This window comes from Zootoca vivipara, chromosome 5, assembly GCF_963506605.1.
Source record: "Zootoca vivipara chromosome 5, rZooViv1.1, whole genome shotgun sequence".
NCBI classification, from domain to species: Eukaryota; Metazoa; Chordata; class Lepidosauria; order Squamata; family Lacertidae; genus Zootoca; species Zootoca vivipara.
Window position 1 is genome coordinate 83091057 of NC_083280.1, and position 23562 is coordinate 83114618.

The 23562-nt window shown below is 41.3% G+C and overlaps 1 protein-coding gene across 7 annotated transcripts in view; it reads left to right on the top strand.

The window, feature by feature from the left end:
• The window catches only part of LOC118096077 (calcium-activated potassium channel subunit alpha-1), a 550308-nt gene that overhangs the window by 130256 nt on the left and 396490 nt on the right, over positions 1-23562 (top strand). For all 7 annotated transcript variants that reach the window (XM_060275029.1, XM_060275027.1, XM_060275028.1 and 4 more), the window contains exon 2: positions 12686-12850. In XM_060275029.1, the coding sequence (XP_060131012.1) occupies positions 12686-12850 (165 nt within the window). The remainder of the gene's footprint in view (positions 1-12685; positions 12851-23562) is intronic.

Sequence of the window (23562 nt, forward strand, 5' to 3'; positions counted from 1 at the left end):
CACTAATCTACCCTTGTTTTCTTATAATGATTATTATTTCCCCAAGAATCAGCCTGAAAGCTCTGCATTTCAAATCAAGACATCCATTGTGACAGGAGCTCTACAGATACTTCACATGAGACATTTCTTGATAGACTTAAACCTGCAGAGATCTAGAAAAGGATATGAGATCAATGTATACCCATATGCTGTTTGAATGCCTTGACTGCAGATTCTAGCTAAACCTCCTGGACCAGGCATCCCCAAACTTTGGCCCTTCAGATGTTTTGGACTACAATTCCCATCTTCCCTGACCACTGGTCCTGTTAGCTAGGGATTATGGGAGTTGTAGGCCAAAACATCTGGAGGGCCACAGTTTGGGGATGCCTGTTCTGGACTGAAGCCATCCATCAAGGGCCCATGTTTACTGTCTCGACCTGCTGTTGCAGAACAGAAAGGTGTATGTGTGAACTCCTAAGCTGCCCATTTAATTGTTAATTAGGGGAAGACATACTTTAGGAAAATGGACCCATACCCTGTGTTGCCTTCTGATATTTTGCCCTACATGCACAGTTGTACGTATTGGGTCTTGCTCTGCAAACGGCAGAAGAGGAGAGTTGGCGCTTTGCTAAATCCAGAGTAGGCCACTTGAGAACTACAAGTTAGACCACAGCATCTCGAGAATCACTGGCTTTGCAGCCTTGGGGAACCACAGTCAGTCTTGATAAGCAGCTAAATCAGCCCAAAGCTAATCAGTAAAAGGCAGCTGGTTGAGATTTATTATTTGGGAGTGATCCTTATCAAAAAAACAATCAGAAAAGTCATGATATGGGCGACTTCACAGGCACCCATATGCTTCGAAAGAGAGTTGTCTGTCAGCTTTCTCAAGGATGCAAAAGTGACAAAAATATCACCATTAATTATGTATCCTTACCCATGGGAGCTTTTAAGTATTGTCAAGGCCAGCAACAATAGACATTTGCAAGAATTCCTGACGTTTGTGAGACAAACTTCGCCTTCTTTATGACAGTGTTGCCGTTTGGGGCTAGAAAGATGGAGATAGTTAATCCTGCTGCTTCCTGTTTCTTTCATGTCATGATCATGATCAAAATGCCCTTTCCCTTTTGTGCCATCATGGTGTCTTGGTGTGTTTGTATCCATGCACAGGGGAAATAATACTAGCAGTCAAAATTCCTTGGCCAGTTGTTTGATGATGATGATGATGATGTCTGCTCCTCTCACAAGTATCACTGTTCCTTTCACATATCTCTTTGGGCACATATATACAAAGGCTCCCCCCTCTCCATGACTCAGGCTGTCTCCATGTTTCATCTTCTCCAAGCCTACCTGTTCCCCATGTTTCTTCAGCTGCCCAAAAGTGGCTCTATGAAGATGCAACACAAAGCAAGCCATCCAGGGCTGGTGTGTGTGTGTGGGGGGGAATTGGATAAACCAGTGAAATGGGATCTTGCCAGGTCCACCAGGAAATGCAATCCAACGAGAATTCACCTGCATAAGCTTCAATGAAGAAAAACTTGCATAAATTTGTGCTCATTTTATGCTGAATTAATCATTCTGGAATGAACAACTGCCACCACCTGGCTTAATATTTGCAACCCTCATTAATTAATTTTTGCAATTTGTGTCCTCATCTGCCAAAGTATTCCAGACGATATAACATAAAATAATGTTGCAATAATAATTAGACAGCAAACAATAAAGCCAGCAGAAGAACAAAAGTGCATGAAGGCTACCCAGTCAGAGTTGGAAAACAACAATTAAACGGCATTTAACAGGGATCAGATATGTTTTAAGTATGAGTCGATTAAGTGCTTATATAAATTTGAAAATGTTTTCTGGCTTTTACTAATCAATCTGGAACAAACTGCAGAGTACTGAGGCCAGCAATGAGAGAGCCCCGCTCCAGGTACTGTACCTTCCAACTTCACTTCTTGTACCAAAAAGAGCCCAAGCAAGGCCACCTGCACAATCCAGACCATAAGCAAACAGGAACAGAAATAATGGGAAGAAACCTGCCCTTTCCCCCATGCTACAATTGTGGGTGGACACAAAAGATTTCAACATAATTTGAACCCGGTTCTATACTCGGCAGTCATAATTTGTACAAGCAGGAAGAAGTAGCTATAACTTTTATAAAGCAAAGTAGCAAGCCAAGCTCTCCCTCCCTCATACAAAACTGAGCAATCTCTTTGTGAACAGTAAACCATTGTCTTATGTAATACCACTAAAGGCCACAGTAACTAGGTCCCTGAAACAATGATAGTTCCACATTTGATTTAAATAGTGTCCTGACTTTGATCTAATTAAATACCTGGTTTTGACTCTTAATTCCAGCTGCAACTTTATAATTGGGTGGGAGCTTTGGGGGGATTATTTTAAGTAATGTGATCTGAATTATCTAATAAACTAGGTTATGCAGAGAGAGTGGTGCCATCATCCTAGATCAAAAGTATCTGAACTACTTTGAGACCTGAGCCAAATTCAGATATTTGGGCCCAACAATCATGAGCTTTTTCCTGATAGAGACAGCAAGTTCTAGGCTGTGGCAACAGCCCTGCATGACGATCTGGTCTGCAAATGATGGGAGCCAGAGCTACACTCTCCCCAAGCTTAGCTGTCCGAATTATGCAGAGCACATTACCAAGGAGCTGAATGTCTGACCATAGCTTTAGAGACAGTCCACAATGTCCATGCAAGCAAGCAAGCAAGCAAGCAGGCACGCACGCACGCACGCACACACACACACACACACTACCACTACCACTTTTGGTCTACAATTCTAGTGGATTAGGGCTGCAATCCTAACCATGTCTGCTCAGAAGTGAGCTCCATTGAATTCAATGGGATTACTCTCGGGTGGTTAGGACTGCAACCTAATTTAATTTGCATTTCATATGGGACATGGTTGTGGTTGAATACATTTCCATGTAATCTCAGGATCAACAGTGTGCAAAGCACAAAGTAACCTTCACTAAGGGCATATTCTGACATGAATATGCATTCCTGACATGTGAAATTCCTGCTGAGCAGTATCGTGTTGGAGGGAATGGGGCTGATGGTTCATTCTGACATTCAAGTCACTACTTGAAACTGTTGCCACGGTACAATGAACATGGTGAAGTCTATGCAATGTATCTTTAGGAATGAGGCTATAAAGAGCCATGTGTACTTTTTTTCCAGTGTCAGAGGCAGTCTCCCCTGATTTACCAGTCACTGGGAATCGCAAGTGGGAAGTGTGCTGTTCCACTCAGATCTTGTTTTTGGACTTCTCACAGGCATCTGGTTGGCCACTGTGAGAACAGAGTTATGGACTATGTGGACCTTTGGTCTGATCCAGCAGGCCTCTTCTTGCATTATTGAAAAGAGAAGGTCAGAGCCAGCCTCCCAGAATGTTTTGCTTATTCAGTTCCAACCTGTGAAGAGACTGAGCCATTTATTAAACACCTATGTTGGTAGTGCACCACATTCTGGTACACTAGAGAAAGTAAAAAATACGGATTGTACTTCTAAGTGTGACATTACCTGCAGTCTAAGCTGGAGTAATCAGAGCAATGGTGGTGATTTTGTTCCATTGAGTTATGAAGGACTATAGCCTTTCTCAAACAGGGACTATCATTGCATCTAGAGTTTGCTGTATCAAAATGCTTGTTTGGGGTTTCATACATTCTAAATGGCTAGCAGCTTCTTACCCGGTCTTGCTAGGGAATTCTCAAAAACCAAAACATCAGGGCAGTTTTGAAATCAATAGTTAAAATGATTGCAGTTTTGAAACATTCAGTCTGCCATATTGATTTAAAAATGATGCCCAATCGTGTCCAAACACAGATGGAAACCTGCTCTTTGATCTCACAAACCATCATGCAAAATTTTGTTATGGTATCTTAAGAGATGTCTAAATGCATAGCAAGCAGACAAGCAACCTTCCAAATCAATGAAGTACATGGCTAAGAATTGCTGTTAAAATAGAAATGGCTTCAAGCGCTTCATTTTGGTGAAATCATGCTCAAAGGGTTAAGCTTTCTTGTTTTTACCTGACAAGCTTTAACAAAACTTCTATTCCATTCTGTCAATAAACTGTGCCATCAGGGTTCAGCAAGATTTACATCTTTCCTTGGCCATAATCCAAAACAGAGTTAGGCCCATTGGTTTTAGCTATGTTGAATTATGGCCCATATTATGTTTTGAACTCCAGCATATATGCAGCCCACAAATGTTAACACACATTATGTAAACTGCAGATTTATTAATGTATTTACAGCAGTAACAACCTTTTTCTCTCTGCAATTTGTGGCAGAGGGCATCAGACACGTATTGGTACCTAGATCTTGAATTGAAAGTCTGAGCTCTTTTGGAATGATAGAACCTCTCTATCTCTCTGGACCAACTCAAAAGTGATATTAGAAGTCACAAACACTTAACTGCTGAGTCACAGGAACTTGAGTCACATTTCAAAACAAATGTTTTGTGTTATTACATCACCAAATTGCGCTCACACCAGCATCAACAGCAGTCTTGGCAGGGTGAGGCATTGGCATGGTGGTACCTGTGATGAAATTAAGGCTCTGAATTATTCCTATAACCATTTTTGTGATGACAGATAATGAGCAGATGAGCTGGTTCTTCTCTTGCTGTCTTTGTGTGTGTGCTTGTGTGTAGTCCCCCTTCCCTCATATGCACATTTCAAGTAAGTTTCTCTTCATGTGGAAGGATATGATATAAGCCATTTAATTCGGCTAAAGCCATAGACGGATCATTAATATTTAGATCAAAATAAGTAGATAGTCCATTACCCAAGGCTTCATGTTTTGTCCCAGAACCTTCTGCTCAACTCCTGTTACTTTGCTGGGCTGTCATGGAGCCCCCATACATATAAAAACGGTCATATCAAAACATATCAGCTGTCACCATATAAAAGGCAATGCCCTCCCCCTAATTGTTTTCCCTCAAACAGTTGGTATTTGGAGGAAGATGGCAATTGAACTGGAGGTTCCATATTGCTGACCTTAGTTGGCTCCTTACATCCTGGGAAGTAAGGCTGCTTGAAAGTGTGACTTTCCGCCAAGTGATTGTGCATGGGATGCATGAACTAAAATCTTTTTTGGGTGCAGGTTTTCTTTAGCCGCCAAATTTGCAACCATTACATAGCCTGTGAATAATTTATAGGGAAAAAACGTTTGGTTGTTTCATCAGATGTGTTTTCCACTTGGCTCTCTGTTTCCCTTTCTGCATTGAAAAGAAGAATGTTTTTCTGGGTATCAATAATTAATCCTTTTAAACCGGGGTGTGGGGGGTGTTACAGTATGATATCTGACGTCAATGCAACCTAATAAGAACATAAGAAATTCAGAGGGAGGCTGGCGGTAACCTAGTTTGTCAGCCAGCAGCCATAGCTGTTAGGTGACATTTGTTGGTTCACTTTTGCTGCTTTTTTTTTTTAAAAAAGAATCTTCATGCTAAAATGTTTTGCAAACACTTCCTTCCCCTGCCTCCTTGCACTTTCTGTGCTACCAATAGACACAGTTTTAATCTGGGTGAGCTCAGTAGATCACCACTCTTCAACTGGATTGATTCCATATGTATACATTTTCTGGAACTCCCAGTGACATATGTACCTGGTGCTTTCAGAAGTGTCTTAAAAACAAATGGTTATGGTGCTATTCAAACCTGAGATCCTATTTCTCAGCTTTAGTTTAATTGGAGCTTTCAGTTTCAGGATGAGGTCATTCCCTGTGCCAAAAGATGCAATCAGGCTTGGATGCTGAATTATTTAGAGTTCCGTTTAACCGTTTGCATGTGCTCAAGCGGCAATAAACATTGCCTTGCTACCCTGTAGGCAACTGTGGCTGTTATGCAAAAGGCAAGTAAATGTTCCCCAACCTCCTAGGCTGAGGCATTCTGAACAAAGGAAAGGTGCACTCCAGAACCATTTCCATAGAATCGTAGAGTTGGAAGGGACCCTGAGGTTCATCTAGTCCAACCCCTTGCATTGCAGGAATACACAGCTGTCCCATATGAAGATCGAACCTGCAACCTTGGGGTTATCAGCATCACCCATCAGTGTGTGTTGCTGTTGCACACTGGGAGGAGGAGTGGCATTGTGTAGGAGCTGTGGCAGAGCCAATCAGATGCTCTTATTGCTGTGTCTGCACCATAGCAAGCTCCTGTTACCTTGCCTCTCTCCTTGGCAAGTGGCCATGGTGTTTGGTGCTGAGAAGGCAAGTCAGCAGCACAGTCTCTCTCCCCTGCCCCACTTGCTGGCTACTCCATTAAGGAAAGAAATCAGGGCATGGAGGTAAGTGGATTCATTGCTGAGCTTGGACCAGGAAGACCTCGGTTCAAATCTCTGCCAAGCTTACTAGTTGGCCTTGAGCAAGTTACAATCTCCCATCCTAATCGACCTCGCAGGGTTGTTATGAGGACACAATTAGACCCTGCACCCCATACCCTGGGCATTTTGCAGGAAGCTATGAAAAAGAAATGCATTGTCCTTGGTCATTTTAATTCCTTTTGGATTTCGCCATGGGGGTAGAATGAAAGTTGAAAACTGGAGAATTAAATAAAAATCCCTTACACTTACCCCTCCCCCAATTAATTGGATTTTTCAGGGTCTGGCACAAGCCCCCAAATGGATTCATCACTGCTTAACCAAGTATTCTGATAAACAGGCTGTTTCTCTTTCCCCATTTACTGTATAAATGTAAGAGAGATAACATCACACCAAGCGCTAGAGATACACCACCCTCCCACTTCACTCTATTTATATGTTCCTGTCATCAAGCAATTAAAATAATGAATACTTTACAAAACAACAGGTAAGCAGACTGCATAAAGATAGTATTAGCTTAAAATGTACCTGTCATGCCTCTAAATAAGGCACCAATTAAAACTTCATTCTAGGTTTATTGAAATCTCTCCCCTCCACCCCTTGTCCTGCTTCCTGGGTCATGGAAGGGCTGCAATGCCATTTACTTACTTTTCTGTGTTTATATTTAAACATTTTCAAGCTGCTACAACCACCACATCCAAATAACAACCTTAAAACTTTTTTTAATAGCTGCAACCATAGAACAAATGGAACAGTAAAACAAAAAAAAGGAAGTAGCTTCAACTTGACTTGTCTGGGGGAAATTAAGAAGAAATCTGTCTGGTACTTAAAACTCATTAAATTGGGCGTGAGGCAGACAGGCCTGGAGGGGAGTGTTCCAAAGGAAAAGATTCCTTCCCCAGGCATCGTAATACTCTTTCCTTCTGATGAGGCTCTTAACACGCAGGCAAATTCATGTAGAAGCAGGAGGTTTTTAAGGTTCCTGGATCCCAGGTCATGCAGAGTTTTAAAGGGGAAACACAGGTGAAAAACATCTCCCTTGTCTCAAAACGGCTAATCTTCATGGGAAGTGCCACCCCACCCAGAACTGTCTGAACACCATCTCCCTAGTTCGATGAAAAGGTAAAAGGTAAGGGACCCCTGGATGGTTAAGTCCAGTCAAAGGTAACTCATCTAGCTTTCAGACCAAGGGAGCTGGCGTTTGTCCGCTGAAAGCTTTCCAGGTCATGTAGCCAGCATGACTAAACCTCTTCTGGTGCAACAGAATACCGTGATGGAAACCAGAGCACACGGAAACACCATTTACCTTCCCGCCGGAGTGGTACCTATTTATCTACTTGCACTGGTGTGCTTTTGAACTGCTAGGTTAGCAAGAACTGGGACAGAGCAACGGGAGCTCATTCCGTCATGGGGATTCGAAAAGCCAGCCTTCTGATCGGCAAGCCCAAGAGGCTCGGTGGTTTAGAACCATCTGCCAACTGCACTGCTCTCTTCCCTGGATTGCACTTAAGTTTGTTTCCCTTCAATCCAATCTATTGTGGACTATAGGCACATCTACAACTTCAGCTGAAATGGATGTAAAGGAGAACTTAAACTGCCTTTCATCCTCAACCTCAGCCTAAAACCCCACACAACCTCATGTAGAGACTTCATTAAACAGCAAGAGGATGGCTAATTTTTTGTGGAATGTGTCATTCATGAATGTTGACTGCAAAATATCTGATTCATCAGATCTATATTTATCATTTAATAAAGGCTATACATAATTGAAAATGAAGCATGCCTTTTATCCTTGCCACAGATGTTGATTTGTGCATGCATGCGTGTGTGTGTGTGCGCGCGCATGCACACAGAGTTTTGATTTGAATTGTAATTCATTTCCTCTGTATGGCAGAAATCTGCTTTAGCCACAGAGCAAATGATGGTATATTTCACTTTATCAGTCAGATGCTGCTATTCATATTTCACAATGGAATGTGAACATGAGCAATCATTCTGAATCATAAATCTGTTCTAAATCTAAACAATTTGAATACACATTTGCTGCATTTCTGAGCCATTAATTGCTTGTTATTCATTGTTTGCAAGCTGCTTTGGGATTCAGTTGAATGGGAATCAACATAGAAAATCAATCTGTCAATCAGTCAATCAATCAATCAATCAATCAGGCATTTTAAAGAAAGAAAATGCTTGTTCAAACCAAATCTTACCATGCTTAGAATGCATAGATTTCATTCATCCACAGAATGTGTATTTGTTTTCACTCTAATACCCCCCCCCCCACCCCAGATTTTGGGGAAAAGTTTGGGAAGGATTCCAACTGTGAATGTTGAAGTTTTTCACCTCAATAAAACTTCGCAATCTGAAATATTAGTGTTTTGAAACTTGCAATGTAAAAATTAAAATCTGGAGAAGTCAGTAACATTTCAATGGATGCAGTATTGATTTATCTGTGGAGGATGTGACAGGAATGAAGCTATGGCTTGCTGTTCCATGCTCTGAAACCTCTGGTGAGATCCAGAGCTTCCTAAAGCCATTGGGGACATCTACAAGGGTTGAGGGATGCTGCTTATTTACACCAGGCAACTCAAATGTTGACTATGCTAGGATAGTTAATAAATACAGTATTACTGCTGTTTTGTCACCAACACAGTGAGAGATTCCTTCGAGTTGCGGCTTTTTCTGCATTGTCTTGTGGAAATATTCAGGAAGCAGTAATGAGTGTTAAAAGCGGCAGTGGGAGCTGAACTTCTCTTACTGATCTGAACAAATAAGCTACAGTATTTGGGTGGGTTTCTCTCCCCCCCATCTTCTGTGCTGTTCATGATTGAAGCATATTGAACTTGGGTGTGGCAATGCAGTGTCCTGGCAGCAGGACGCCGTGAGGAGGGCTGGCTGTGAATGGCAGGGGTCAGTGGTGATTCAGTCAGCATAGCACAGCAAGAATGCCTCCTCTTAATTTGCTTCTTCCTCCCTTCCTCTGGTGACTCAGTGAGGGACAGTGCTTACAGCCAGAGAGGAGTTCCTAGGATTTATCATTCAGCTCCCTTTTCAGAGTGGCTCCTTGGCAACCCGGCAGCTTGCTGGAAGATTGGCAGCTCTGCATTCCCACTCTGTTTGGTGTTTTAGGTTCCACACACTCGCCCAATGTGAGCTTCATTGGAAAACTCATTCAGGAAACCATAAATTAAAACAACACCTGACTACTGTGCACATTCACTGTGTGTTATATCATTACTTTACCAAAATACATCGTAGGTTAATTTTGTCTGTGTACATACTTTGAGGTTTGCGTACAGGACCGTACAAATACGAGGCTGTATTGAGATTGCCGACATTCCAGGTGCCAGCTACATTGCATATGAGAACTGAGAGAGGAAACTGACACCTGTGGTGTCAAAAATACCTACTGCATCTCCCTAGCAACTTTTGAAAAACACCATTCACTGTATTTGCATAGAGCTTGGGTAAGAGAAATGCCAACCGGGGGAGTTTTTAGGTGGGGGTCACCTTACGTTGCCCATAACTCATAATCATTTCACAGAATGGGCAGAACTCAAAGTTGAAAGCAGTGCCAGGCCTAGACGGTGCCTGAAGCACACCCCAAATGATATCTCCCTCCCTGCTAGGGCCAACACTTTAGTATTGATGCATTGTTCAGACAACAGTTCCTGCCATCATTTCCTCCCTGCCCCTATCACAGTGCTGCTTGTGGTTGCCTTTCTGAACTTGCCATGACTGAAAGTGTGCTGTACCAAAGTTGGCATTTTGATTGCTTTACTTGGGCTTCCTTCCTTCCTTCCTTCCTTCCTTCCTTCCTTCCTTCCTTCCTTCCTTCTTAAGTAAGAAAGTAAGCACTTGCCATTAACATATTCTTATTTGCGTATCCCATAGAAGGCAGGCCAGTTTTCCATTTGACAGAAGAACATAATTTTCCCACTCGCCGTGTGTTGTGGTGATAACTGTCTTGTGTGTGTGTGTGATAACTTATATCATTACCAAAATGCAAGCATTATTTATAAAATAGACAAACAAAAGGGAAGGGGGGGAAAAATCCCCAGTAAAGAGGATATAAAAGCATTGGGTAACTTTACACAGAGACATTAATTGTCCATCTTAACATCAGTAGTATGTTGGCTTCCGGGTTCAGCGCCAGCGTCGATCGGCGGGGCTTCGTCTCGTCTCCGAGACGGCCCGTCTCTGCTAGGAGTGGGGAGGGCAGCGAGAGCGACGCTGCGCCCCTTAGAACCTCGGGAAGGGCGTCCCGAGGGCAATTTGCTCGGCACAGACCCAATCCGGACTCCCCAACTCTTCGGCTAGCTCTAATAAGAGCTCCGGAGCGAGGAGGGTAGAAGTCGCGGGGGCCATTTTGAGCGGCAACGTTATTCTAGCAGGGAGAAGCTTCAAGCCGAAGGCGGAGAGCGCTGGATTCTTCCGAAAATAAAACGATTGGAAAAGACTGTAAGTAACCTCATGATTTGGATTCAATTTGGATCTGGGAGAGAGGGGAGAAAAGAGGAAGCCCCCCCCCCCACGGCAACAAAAGAGACAGTAAATAGAAACCCGAAGCCATAAACAGAAGATTTACAATTCAAAGGATCCCTCAAAGGCATCAAAGAGAATCTCCCCTTTGATGCAGGGTGAAAAGGGGAGAGAGACTGCGGTTTATGACCGCCCTGCAATAAGAGGTACAGCTTAAGAAAAAACCTTTCCACTCGGGAGCCGGCAGCCCAGACAACCCAGTGAGTTGTCAGGATTTATAAGTCAAATTTTACTTCACTTTGTATTTCTGGACTTTGTGGAATTTCTTTTTTGGCTTAAGTGTTTGTGAAATGTGAGTTCGAACTTTATTGTCAATAAGACTTGAAGAATGCAGCCAGCTTGTTAAAATGGAGTCGAAAAATAAACTGTGATCATATTCCACCCCACGTGACAAGTTTTGACCTTGGCAGGACTGAAATATGTCAACAAAAAAGTGTTCCCCTGAGTTCCAGCGGTCTGTTTTGACCTTAATGTGGGAAACAAGAATAGAGTTATGTCAAGAGGAGACACGACGGCAAGAGTTACAGGAAAAATTCCAGGAGGTGATGGCGGAATATGATTTTTTAGGAGATGAAGCTTTTGACACTGAAAAAGATGAATGTGAGAATGACAATGATGGGGAAGGAAAAGAAGAAGATGAGGATTGTGATGATTCAACACAAAATGAAGCACACCACGAAAAAAATGATGACTCTACTCTACAAAAAGTTGGATGGAGTGCCCTGCTTTTGAGGGGGGCACGATTGGTATCATTGGAACTCCAGAACGCCCACAGGGAAGAAGGAAAAAATATGCAGAGAAGAGAAGAAATTCAGGGGTCCTGTATGGTGGCCTGGATGACAAAAGACTGTAAACAGGGGGTGGGGTGAAGGGAAAGTGATGTTGTGATTAAGGATGGATTAACAGGTTTATAACTGGTCTGCTGATTTTGGAATTTGCTGGATTGGGGGGGGAAGCCGGCAATCGGGGATGTAAGGTTAAATTGAGAATAGTTATAGTTTTAAAAGTGAATGGATTTTGGAAAATGTGAAAATATGGAGGCTTATAGAGGGAGAAAAAACAAAAAATTAGGCACGGGAAGAGAAAATGGGAGTTTGATTTCTCAGTGATTTGAATATTAGATGAAAATGTTAACAATTGATTTATAAGTTGTATAAGATGCAAAGGTGTATTTTTATAAAGTAAGAAACTGTTGCAGATGATAAAAAAGGGATGAAAACCGGGGAAGGGGGGGGAGGGGAAGCCCACAAAATATGGTTTTACAACTATGAATGCAAGAAAAAATTTTTGTTTTGTATTGTTTTTTCTTTTTTCTTTTTTCGCCCTTTCTTTTTTTCCCCCCCTTTTTTTCCTATTTCTATTTTTCTCTTTTTTTTTTTTTTTGGTATGACAATAGATGGTGGATGGATGTCCTCCTGCGTACTGCCCTGGTTTGCTGGAGCTCCCTGGTGGCAGGGGGGGGCTTTGGGGTCAGGGGAGGGGGGGGAGGACAGAAACCCAAGCATAAAATGGACCATCTCTGACTGTTCACATACATGGGATACTTCTGTGGCAGGGGAGGACCCATGTGGGTGGGTAGGAAGGAGGTGGAAAAGGGGTTTAAGTATGTACCTTTTTTTTTTTTGCTTTTTTGTATTTTGTAAAATTAATAAAAAGTATGTTCAAAAAAAAAAAAAACATCAGTAGTATGTTTTTAGCTTCTAATGCACTGAACTGGGAGACGGCAAACAGAGATGATGTGTTTATCTGGTACTCTGTTGTAGTTTAACCCCTGCCATTCTAACTGTTTGTCTCTCTCTCTTTCTCTCTATTTTACAGGAGGTCCAGAAGATAACCAGCAATGGGGAGACCCAGGCAGATGGGGAGTTGAAACCCACAGACGAGAAAGAGGAAGTTGTGGCAGCAGAAGTGGGCTGGATGACCTCTGTTAAAGACTGGGCAGGGGTGATGATTTCAGCCCAGACCTTAACTGGCAGAGTCCTTGTGAGTTTCCCCATGCTTTCTTCAGATTTCCCATCTACTTTTTTTAAGATGGCTAGCCAATAATCCCCCATTTAACAATATGGTAATTTTCACATGGTGTCTGCTTGCTGATACATGCAGAAAATGGCTTCATGAGGACAGGCAACCAGGATATTCCTTGATATTTAAAGTAATTAGGTGAAAAGGCTGGCCATGTGCATCCACTCTAACTCTTTGTTCCTAAACCTATGTATTTGAGAGTTAGTTCAAATAAGAGAAATGAGATGCATCTTCCAGGTAAATATTGTTTGTATCAAGGTGCCATATTATGTGACAAACTGTCTTCAGAAAACCCTTTCCTTTCCACAGGACCCCGGTAGACTAATTTTTGCACAGGAAGTTTCTTCCTGTTGAAGGGAAATGTATTGGTTCTGACACCTAAGGTTATGAAAATTAACTACTGTACTAATGTTGGGGAGGTTCTGATATTCAAGATAGGCATCATTTTTGTCGTAATTTGCACCCACTTCCAGGCACAGCAAGTCTTCCCCATAATGGTGCATTTGTGCCACAAAAGCTCCAAAAGTTTCTTGTATTCAGTACTCTAGTTAACTGTTATCCCTGTAGAGTTGTTAAATGGTGGGCAATATCCAACATTAATCATACTTAGAGTAGACCCACTGAAAATATAAACTCAAGTTACTTAAGTCTATTGATTCCAGTCGGTCTAAGTAAGACTTAGTTTGATGGAACCTTGTGAACGGAAAGAGGGCTACCGTAGTTCTATTAGAGAATTTAAAATGTGGAACATCTTTTGCCTCCCTTGAGCCTGGTTCTGAGCTCTTCGCCTCTAGGGAAAAGATTCCCCTTATTTGGGTGTAAGTAATTTGGATCCAGGCCCTATGGGAACAAGGCTCGTTTGTTATGCAAAATGAATTTAGGTAGGCTGCCTGCTAGGACACACTGCAGCCAACATGCTAATTTGGGTTAATTGCCTAGATTTAATTGAGATTTAGAGCTTGTATTGTTAGGTTTGAGTCCAAAGTGTTTATATTATGGAAGTATCATTACTGTGGACTTTTAACAGGTTTTATCATTAAGTTTCATGCACCCACACCATTAATTTATTATTATTTTTAAAGATTTGTTTGCAAGTGTTATAGAGCCAGTTTGGACCATGTATAGAACAGTGTGTTCTGTACATATAAGGAATCCAGTTGGGCCTTTATTGATATAAGCTTAAGCACCATGCAGGTAACATGGTTTTATATTTAAAATTTTATATATCAGAAACAGTCAAAGGATGTAATAAAATTTTTGGTCTCTATACACATTGCCAGATTATGTTTAGTTTGGATAAATTAAAAGTAATGGGATTTAGTCTAACAAACAACAAACACTAGATGTAATTAGCATTTTTGTGTGTGAAAAAAACACCCCCAAAAGGCATGTCAATATCTTCGCCACACAAGTCAACAAGGATCTGTTTAAAAACAGCCTAGCTCTATGAAAAGAAAAGATGAGATGACAAATGTGGTATTGTTTTTCTTTCTTTCTTGATAGAATATATATAGCCAATATGAATACCCTGCTTTCATGGTTTTGCCTGTTGCAATGGTTCACTAAAACTGGATACAGTATATTGACATTTACAATGGTAGTTAGGATTTTTTTATTTAAAAAATGGATCAACATTTGGGTTTGGTTGCTTTATGGCAAAACAAAACTAAATGTGTATATTTTGCTTTATTAACATGCAATATAATTGAAAAAGATAGGAAGAAAATGTACTTAACGACACATTGTTTTACTATCGGTTTAGAAATGCAGCTTACTTTTAGGTAGCATTTTTGCATCCAACGTTTCTGTGGAAATTTCTGCCAATGAATTTATGGGTTGTGGATATTTTAAGTAAAATCTCAGCTGAAACTGAGGGCATAGTTATTGAAAATCTTTTAAATATATTTACCCGCCTCTGCTTCTTAGTGACTTAGCACGCCGTGTATTCCTGAAAGGTCTGATCATTTCCCCTTGAAAGCCAACTGCAGAAAATTCTGTTTTATTGAGTAAAAGATTATGGCTTTTTGTAGGTCAGTTGCAGATCAAAATTAGATCAGCCAGAGTGACAGATGAAGAAATTACAGTACCTTTTCATACAGTAGGCCACAGTTTAAATCAAAATCAATCTTCCAGATTCACAATTAAATAACCTTTAGGAAGTGGTTCACTGAACACTGGTGTTGAGGGAGAAGAAATAGTAGCAATTGATTTTTGGTTTGGCGCCCTCACACAAAGAAAGCTGTTGTGCAACTGCCACCTAGATTTATTTGCTAAGCAAAGAAAAAAAAAGTTATTAAGGTGTGGTGTGAAAATTGATCTAAAAAACAGGACTTCATTAATAGTTCTTTCTTCAAATCACCCTTTTTTCATTCTTATATGATCAGTTATTTCCTTGGAAAAGGGCTCCGATGAGGGTGGTCAATCTCTCAGTTGTGCAGCCCAGAGCTCTGCCTGCACAACTTTCCAGGTTGAGTCCTTGGCCTTTTGGGTTAAGGAAGCTAAAGTCCCTTGCCTAAGGCTTTAGAGACTTGCTGCCAAGCAGACAGTACTTGGCAGGATGGGCCAATGGTTTCACCCATATAAGGCGGTACCATATGTTCAATAAGACTCATGGTAAAAGGGCAAGAGCTTCAAAGGCTAATATTTTCAGGACCCTTTCTCTGTTGTTTTTGTCATTTATTTTTGCATATTGTTCAGTTTAGTCTCCTGCCAACCTAGCAGTTCGAAAGCACGTCAAAATGCAAGTAGATAAATAGGAACCGCTACAGCGGGAAGGTAAACGGCGTTTCCATGTGCTGCTCTGGTTTGCCAGAAGTGGCTTTGTCATGCTGGCCACATGACCTGGAAGCTATACGGCGGCTCCCTCGGCCAATAATGCGAGATGAGCGTGCAACCCCAGAGTCTGTCACGACTGGACCTAATGGTCAGGGGTCCCTTTACCTTTACCCTTTACAGTTTAGTATGGCTCTCATCTCATTCTTCATGAAATGGGTTCCTACCTTCAATCAAAGTGTGAAAGAGTTGGTTTGGATTGCAGCACATATCTGGCAGCTGGTGAGATCTGCCTACCCGATAGCTAGCTGTGAAAGGAGTGCTCATGGAGTGAGCTAAGACGTTTCTCCATCTGTGAAACAAATAACCAGTTGCATTCATAAATGCTAGAAGAAATCAAAAGTTACCAGATCTCTTTATATCAAGTCCAGTCAAGGAGTTGCTTTTCCATAGGAAAAAAAAAACTTTGTAAGGCTGCAGTCCGATGTCCACTTATGCCCAATAAGGAGTAAGTGTCTCTGAATCCAGAAGGACTAATAATAATAATAATAATAATAATAATAATAATAATAATTAATGATGATGTACATTCTGATTATATGGGACGTTCCAGGATCAAATCGGAAACTGGGATGGCTTTTGTAAATCTAGGACTTTTGCTGGAAAATAGGGACATTTGGAAGGTCTGTTAGTATACCTGGGTCCTGTTGGAGAGCCTAGTATCCATCTCCAAACCTATTCTAGCTCAGTCTGCATCCACAAAATCCAGCTGTTTTTATATCCTTTATACACTATTCTTCATTTTTGATTTTGTGTTGGCTCAAAGTGCTGCACACGTGGGGCATAAGTTTCGGTTTCCCTGCTGGTTACTAAAGCCACAGGAATGTAGGTACGCAATTCATTAAAGCCCTTTGCAAAAAGGAACCTTGAAGGGCTCACAATTTCTTTGACTGTGCTTGCATGTCTTGGATCACCTGCAAAGATAAAGAAACACATGCCACAAAATGAAAACTGCACCAGACTGTGCACGTACCAGTTCCAAAATTAATTCAATTTCTTTCTAAGTTAAGGCAGGCAGGCAGGCAGAACCAGAACATGGGTCAGAAGCAAACCATGGGGCAAAAATGGGAGGGGGGAAAGGGAAACTGAGGATATCCGTCCATCCCTATTCTCTTTCATTTCCATGTTACAAAAATTAGAAAACTTGTCAGCAGCTCAATGTGTGAAAATTATTTAAAATGTGACATCCTTTGCCTGGGCAGCTGTCAAAACCAGGAACAGTTTGTGAAAGCTAATTCGGTTCTAAATGAATCCTGAACACTTCGAAAATAACGCTGTTAAAAGAAAACAACATTTGAGATGCTCCTCTCCACCACCTAATTTGATGGTTGGAAAGAATATATTTTAACATTTTTTGCATATGTTTTATGCACTATAACTTTGCTCACTGTCATGGGCTTTACATATATTTTTGTGTTATGTAGGATAGATTGCAACAGACTGTGCCTGAACCATCTTCCAGGGTTCTTGGCGTACGCCTAAGGTTTCCGCTGCAGAAGTTCACTGCGATCATCTGAGAATCCTAGAAGTCACATGGCTCTGAGAGTAGAGCTCAGCAGCGCCTCCCCGCGCCCTGCCCTGTTAGAGCTCTAGTTTTATGTGATTCCTGCTATGCGTTGCCAACAAACCCTGGCCCTACTTCCCTTGAAATCCACCTGGTTCTTTTGAACGTTCAGCTAGAACATTTGCAAAAAATACGTATTCACCACATGGTCAGCTTTGTAACCTCCCAACAGTGATCAGGTGCTAAGAGGCAAAGTTGGCCAAACCCAGCAAGTGAGCTTTTGGTGCCCCCTGTTACCTTCCCTCCATCACAGAAGCTTTGGGGTGGGGTTGCTTGCAAAAGTGGAAAGATCTAGCAGGCGCAGTGATAGAGGTTGGGGGTGAACCCCCTTTTGAGATGGAGCTTGACTTGAATGAGCCTGGGCCTCCCTTATAGCTCAGACTTTCTCAACTGTGTTAGTCATAACTGTGAACTCGGCCAGCATCACTAAACTATGAATTAATATGTTTGCACATTTGAATTCCTGGGATGGTATCTTTGTTTGGCATAATTAAGAGTTGATTTTGGCATGACATATTACATGGAAGTAGATAAGGGTTTCTTGGGGAGCAGAACTGTAGCAATATGCACTGATTTTGGCGAACATTTACTTACTTAATTTAAATTATTTTTAACACACTCCACCACAGTAGCCTTTGAAGTAGAGCAAGACTCTCCCCTTTCCTGCTTTTCTTCCTGTCTCTTCTTGCTCCACACACTCAAAGCTCTACCCTCACAGGAGGAAAGTAGGAAGCTACAGTCTCTGTTGGGCGTACTAGCTCAGGGTCTCTACTAGTGCAATAATTAGCTAAGGAGCTCCTAGTTTGAAATATAATCACCTGGGTGGATGAAATCGTCGCTAATTATCCAATGGTAGGTAGTGGTTTGTATTAGGGGAAAAAAAGTCATTTTGTGGAGCAGTTTATTTTGAGCATTAAACCTTCTTGTGGGTTGCCATGGGGATTAGGTTCAGCCATAAATCCGCTTCCTAGGTGTTCACATGTGTTAAGCTGCCTGCAAACACTTCTTCTTTCCTTAAAATTAATTTGTAGACCAAACACCTTTGCTCGGCTTGGGTCTGTTATTGATGTGCCTGGTTTATGTGCTGTGGTGTGTGTGTGTGTGTGTGTGTGTGTGTGTGTAAATCGGTGGTAGCTCTCAGTAGGAGAGATTGCTCATAGCTGAATTGGAAGGTATTTGCTCCAGTTTGCTTTAACCTCCCATGACTACAGTGTGGGTTGTTCCCTAGGTTTCCATAGGGACAGGAACAATGCTTCCCGTTGGGGTTCATCAGCCACAGAATGATGATGCTACAAAGTACACAGTGTTGAGTTGGTCTCATTGGTTTCTATGGTAACTGCAGCTTCCTTTAATCCACCATCCCTCTCTCTCTCTCTCTCTCTCTCTCTCTCTCTCTCTCTCTCTCTCTCTCTCTCTCTCTCTCTCTCTCCCCTTTTTGCTTCTGCATCAATATTATTGCCAACCTATGGTGCATTTTTGGAAATTCCTTTTAGGCTTGTATGAGGTATATGCAAGCATAATTCTGAGGATGATGAGGCAGAAATATATTTTTGGCACATCGTGTGTGTGTGCCTTCTCCATTCTCTTATGAAATCAAAACCAAAGTGCTATCAGACCTTCTGCCTCAAATTTTATGGGATGGTCTGGATTTTTATGCACCTGACTAATGCCAGGATTTGAAAACCTATCCAACTGTGTTAAAATTAAGAAGAAAGAAAGAAAGAAGATAAGAGAAGCCATGTAGATAAATAAAACTAGATGAATCATAAAATGATTCATTATTGTCATTTCAGGATGTTATGTTGTGAAACAGAGATATAAAGCTAGAAAGATGCAAAGAACGACTTATTGTACCAATCTCATCTATTAATCATACATAATACATCCATCCACATGATGTCATTTCAGGATAGCATAGTGGATGGTTTATATAACTGCACTTACCAGGTGCTCACACATTTGGGCTGTCCTTGGTAGCCAAGCTAAATTTATTTTTTCCACTGGCCCTACCCTTCTCCTGAGGATTGATGGGGAAGGGGTATCATACATGGCTTTGACTTAAGAGACACAAGACAAAGGGGGAATGCCCTCCCCCCCACGTTGTGAAGAGGCTCAGGAAGTAGCAAGCCTGTAAGAGGGCTGCTCCTTTTCACGAGATCCCATGGTCCTCAGAGTTATGTTATAATGAGAATCTGGCTTTGTGAAAGGTCACACCCCATACATGCAGTGAGTAAATTACCCAGCGCCCTGGCAAGTTCCTGGAAGGGATAATATTTCTGTTTGCCTCTCCCCAGCCATGAGCCTACCCTTGGTGGTACCATTTACCATTTAAGATTATTGTACATGGACCAAAAATGATGCATACCTGACTCACCTAATTGGCTTCCATAGGCTGTGACCATGGCTTAGATCAGCCTTCCAGGTATTGTTGGATTCCAACTCCCATAATCCCAGAACACTGACCATGATGGGACTGATAGAAACTGATAGATGTCTGACAACATTTGGAGGACATTTGGCCAGGAAAGGATGACTTGGGTGATTTTTAAAAGGGGGTGGGGAACAGCAAATTCTAGGAGCAAAATCCTATTGATGGCTATTAACCATGAGAGCTGAATGGAAGCTCTGTGTTCAGAGAATATCAAATGTGGATGTCAAAGAGTGAGGAAGGGCTGTTGCAAATCATCATCATCATCATCATCATCACCATTATTATTATATTTGCACCCCACCCATCTGACTTGATTTGTGCCCTGTTTCTGAGCTTCCTGGAAGTATTCGGTTAGTCACTGTTGGGAACAAGGTGCTGGACTTGAGGATTCATTAGAATGACCCAACGAACTTTTCTTATGTTCTTGCATTTTGCCATAAAGTTATAGCATGCAACATGCTATGATAATCTTTAATTGGTTACAGTGTTCTGTCTTTTTTTTTTAACCAGGACCACAATGTGCAAAGCTCAGCATTAATCTCATGATTTCACCCTTTCCTTACTACTGCATATTTTCACACAGGGGAGGCTTAGCTGTGCATGCAATAAGTCCACTTACCTAAATCAAGCTGGAAAATGATGGCTGCAGTAAGACCAAACTCTCAAGACATTTTTTAAACGCTACTTGAGAAGGTGGTAGTAGGAACATTTGAAACGGGGTGTCAGCAGAAACAAAAGCGTCAAGTCCAAATCCTCCTTTTTTTTTTAAAGAAAACCTTTTAAATATTTTTGTAAAATAGAATTGGAATTTTTTTAAAAAAAAGGAATGGGGAAACACACCTTTCTGTTGCAAGTCTCCATTACCAGTGCAACATCTATAGCAAATGACTCCCTCTAGAGTCCAAATTGCAAAAGAATGTCGTTCCGTTAAAAAAATAGTTTTGTTCTTGTGGCAGCTTTTGTCCTTGGTCACATGGTAAATCCTACGTTGCAAAAGGATCTGAATTATTCCTTGAAGACTATGGCTGTGCCACAGACATTAACTGAAGGACCACGTTGTCCCTTATACACTGGACAGATCACTGTGATCACCTGGACAAAGCCCTCTTGAATGTCCCACTGTGAGATTATATTCTTTTATATTTTCTATGGGAGCCAAGGTTTATCAGTGTAGTGGCATCAGTAATTTGGAATACTAGTTCCTATTGAAATCAGACAGGCACCCTACGAGTTTGTTATTTTGTCACCTTCTGAAAACATGTTTCTTTTGCTCAGCAGTTTTTTTAATGTGATTCATTGCTGGTCATTTGTTCTCTATTTTATGATTTTTTAAATTCATTTAATGTACACTGCCATTTTTTTAATATTGAGTTGGCAGTTTTGTAACATTCTTATAAATATAAACATTGTCTTATGCTTTCATGTCCTGCCAGTGGGGTTCCCAAAAGCATCTGTTTGTCCGCTGCTGAACTAGACAGACTTTTTGCCTAAATCTGACAGGGCTCATTTTGCAGGCTTCAACAGAAGGCCATCCAAAGGCAGCCTTCCTCGCTCTTTGTTCTGCCATTAGGAAACCTAGTGCATAATAGAAATGACTGCAAGAAATTGCAGCTGTCTAATTATAGAACAGTTCAGCATTGGAACAGGTTGCCGAGGAAGGCTGTGAAATCCCTTCCTTGAAGGTCTTAAAGAAAAGGTGAGACAGGCATCTTTCAAGCTTCGGCGATAGAAATCAGCAATTAGCACAAGTATGGAAATATGGAATGTAGGATCAAGGCTTTGGAGTTATATATGCTTCTTTACAGCAATCGAATTTTATCACGTACCTGCTGAGAATCTTCTTTACCCAGCTGCATAGGATTGCATTCAATGTTCGTCATATTCAGAAATTGAAAGACTTCCCGTACCTATGCCCCAATGGAGGACCTTAAGGTCCATAAATAACAACACTTTGGAAATCCCGAGCCCCAAGGAGGTTAGATTGGCCTCAACCAGGGCCAGGGCCTTTTCAGCTCTGGCCCCGGCCTGGTGGAATGCCCTACCACAGGAGATCAGGGCCCTGCGGGATTTGACATCTTTCCACAGGGCCTGCAAGACGGAGCTGTTCCACCTGGCCCTCTCATTTTTATTTTATTTTTTGGAACCCCTCATATGGGATTTTGTATATAATTTTTCCCTCTGTTCTTTTTGCTGGCCCATGTAGGACCAGCATGGATAGTTGGCCCTGGGGAATAATTGACGTTTTCTCCCCTTATGGCTTTGATCTATAGGCTACTACTAAAATGAGGCTGCATTTTAAATGGTATTCTAACTTACATTTTAATCAACTGTTTGTTTTGTTTTTAATATTTTTACTGTATTTATATTTGGTGTTAGCTGCCCTGAGCCCGGTCTTGGCCAGGGAGGGCGGGGTATAAATAAAAATGTATTATTATTATTATTATTATTATTATTATTATTATTATTTAAGTAACATCTAGAATTTAGCTGGATACAATCCATAGTGTTTTGGGAGGGACCATGTTTTCCTTTATAGATTGCCATCCTAGAGAGATGAAGAAAAGCAAACCTTTTGGGGGTGGGGGACCCAGTTGAGACACTAGGAATGGGGAATTTCTGGTCCTCCAAATGTTGTTGGACTCGCATCAGTCTTGGCCAGCATGGTCAATGGTGAGGGATGATGGAAACTAGAGTCCTGCAATATCTAGAGGGCCATAGGTTCCCCATTCCTGCTATACACCCCTACCTGAACTCCATGGGTCTCACATCTGAGTAGGCATGCATTAAATTGCACTGTAAAAGTGGGCTAGAGGCATGTTCAGTTTAATATAGTTCTAATCAGATAATAATATCCTGGTCTTGTGACTTGGGCAAAAGCTTTTAAGATGTTTTTTTTCAAAAGAGAAATACTTTCCCTACATTATTTAATCAAGAGATTAATCAGCTTTTAATTAAATATACTCTAAACTGAAATACTGCAGCCCTGACAATAATTGGTTCATTAAACAAGGTGTGTCATCAAGACAATCTTCTGACTACAAAAGAACCCTCCTATTTTAAAATCAGCTGTGAAGCTGATTTTTTCCTGTTGTTCTTCATTGTTAAAAAGCAAAAGCAAAAAAAGCGAGCTCAGACCATTCACAGGTGCACTTCAGTAACTTCCAGTTGGCACAATGTCCCCCTTTACAAGAGGATGAAACAGCAAAGAGGGGAAAAAAACCTGTAGCTTCCAACATAAATTAATGAAAGTCTATTTAAAATGGGGGGGGGGGGGAAGACCCATGAATGCAGAAAGCAAGAATGGCTGTTGATGCAAGGTCACAGATGATGCTATGGCCTGTCGGCTACGCAAATAAAGTTTGATTTGATTTGATTTGAAGGTCACAGATAGCACCAAAATGGTAAAAGCTGAACTGTTCCTTTTAAAAGGAAGCCTTTTTTGTGTTTATTTTAACAGATAAATGTAGGCAGTATTCATGCCATTGGACCATCTGTATTAGAAGGATATTTTAAGAGCTTCCCTCAATAGGATGTTTTGGGTAAATGATTTGAAACAACAATATACAAGCAAGCCTTTCCACGACGTGTCATCAGTTCAGTTTAGTTTAATGTGTTGGGTGGTTTTATGATCCATTTTTGTCTCAAAGCTTTGGCTTAGTTCTCGTGGAAATGGTAAACATGCCCCAGCTGTATCATTTGAAATTGCAAGTTGATAAAAATAAATAAATCCCTGGGTGTAGAAAACTAGCATGTCAGGGAATAAGCCTGGCATGCACGTTTTGGGTTGGAATGTAACAATTGTCTTTGTTTGTTTGTTTTGGCAAGATTGTATCTGGCTTCTAACAC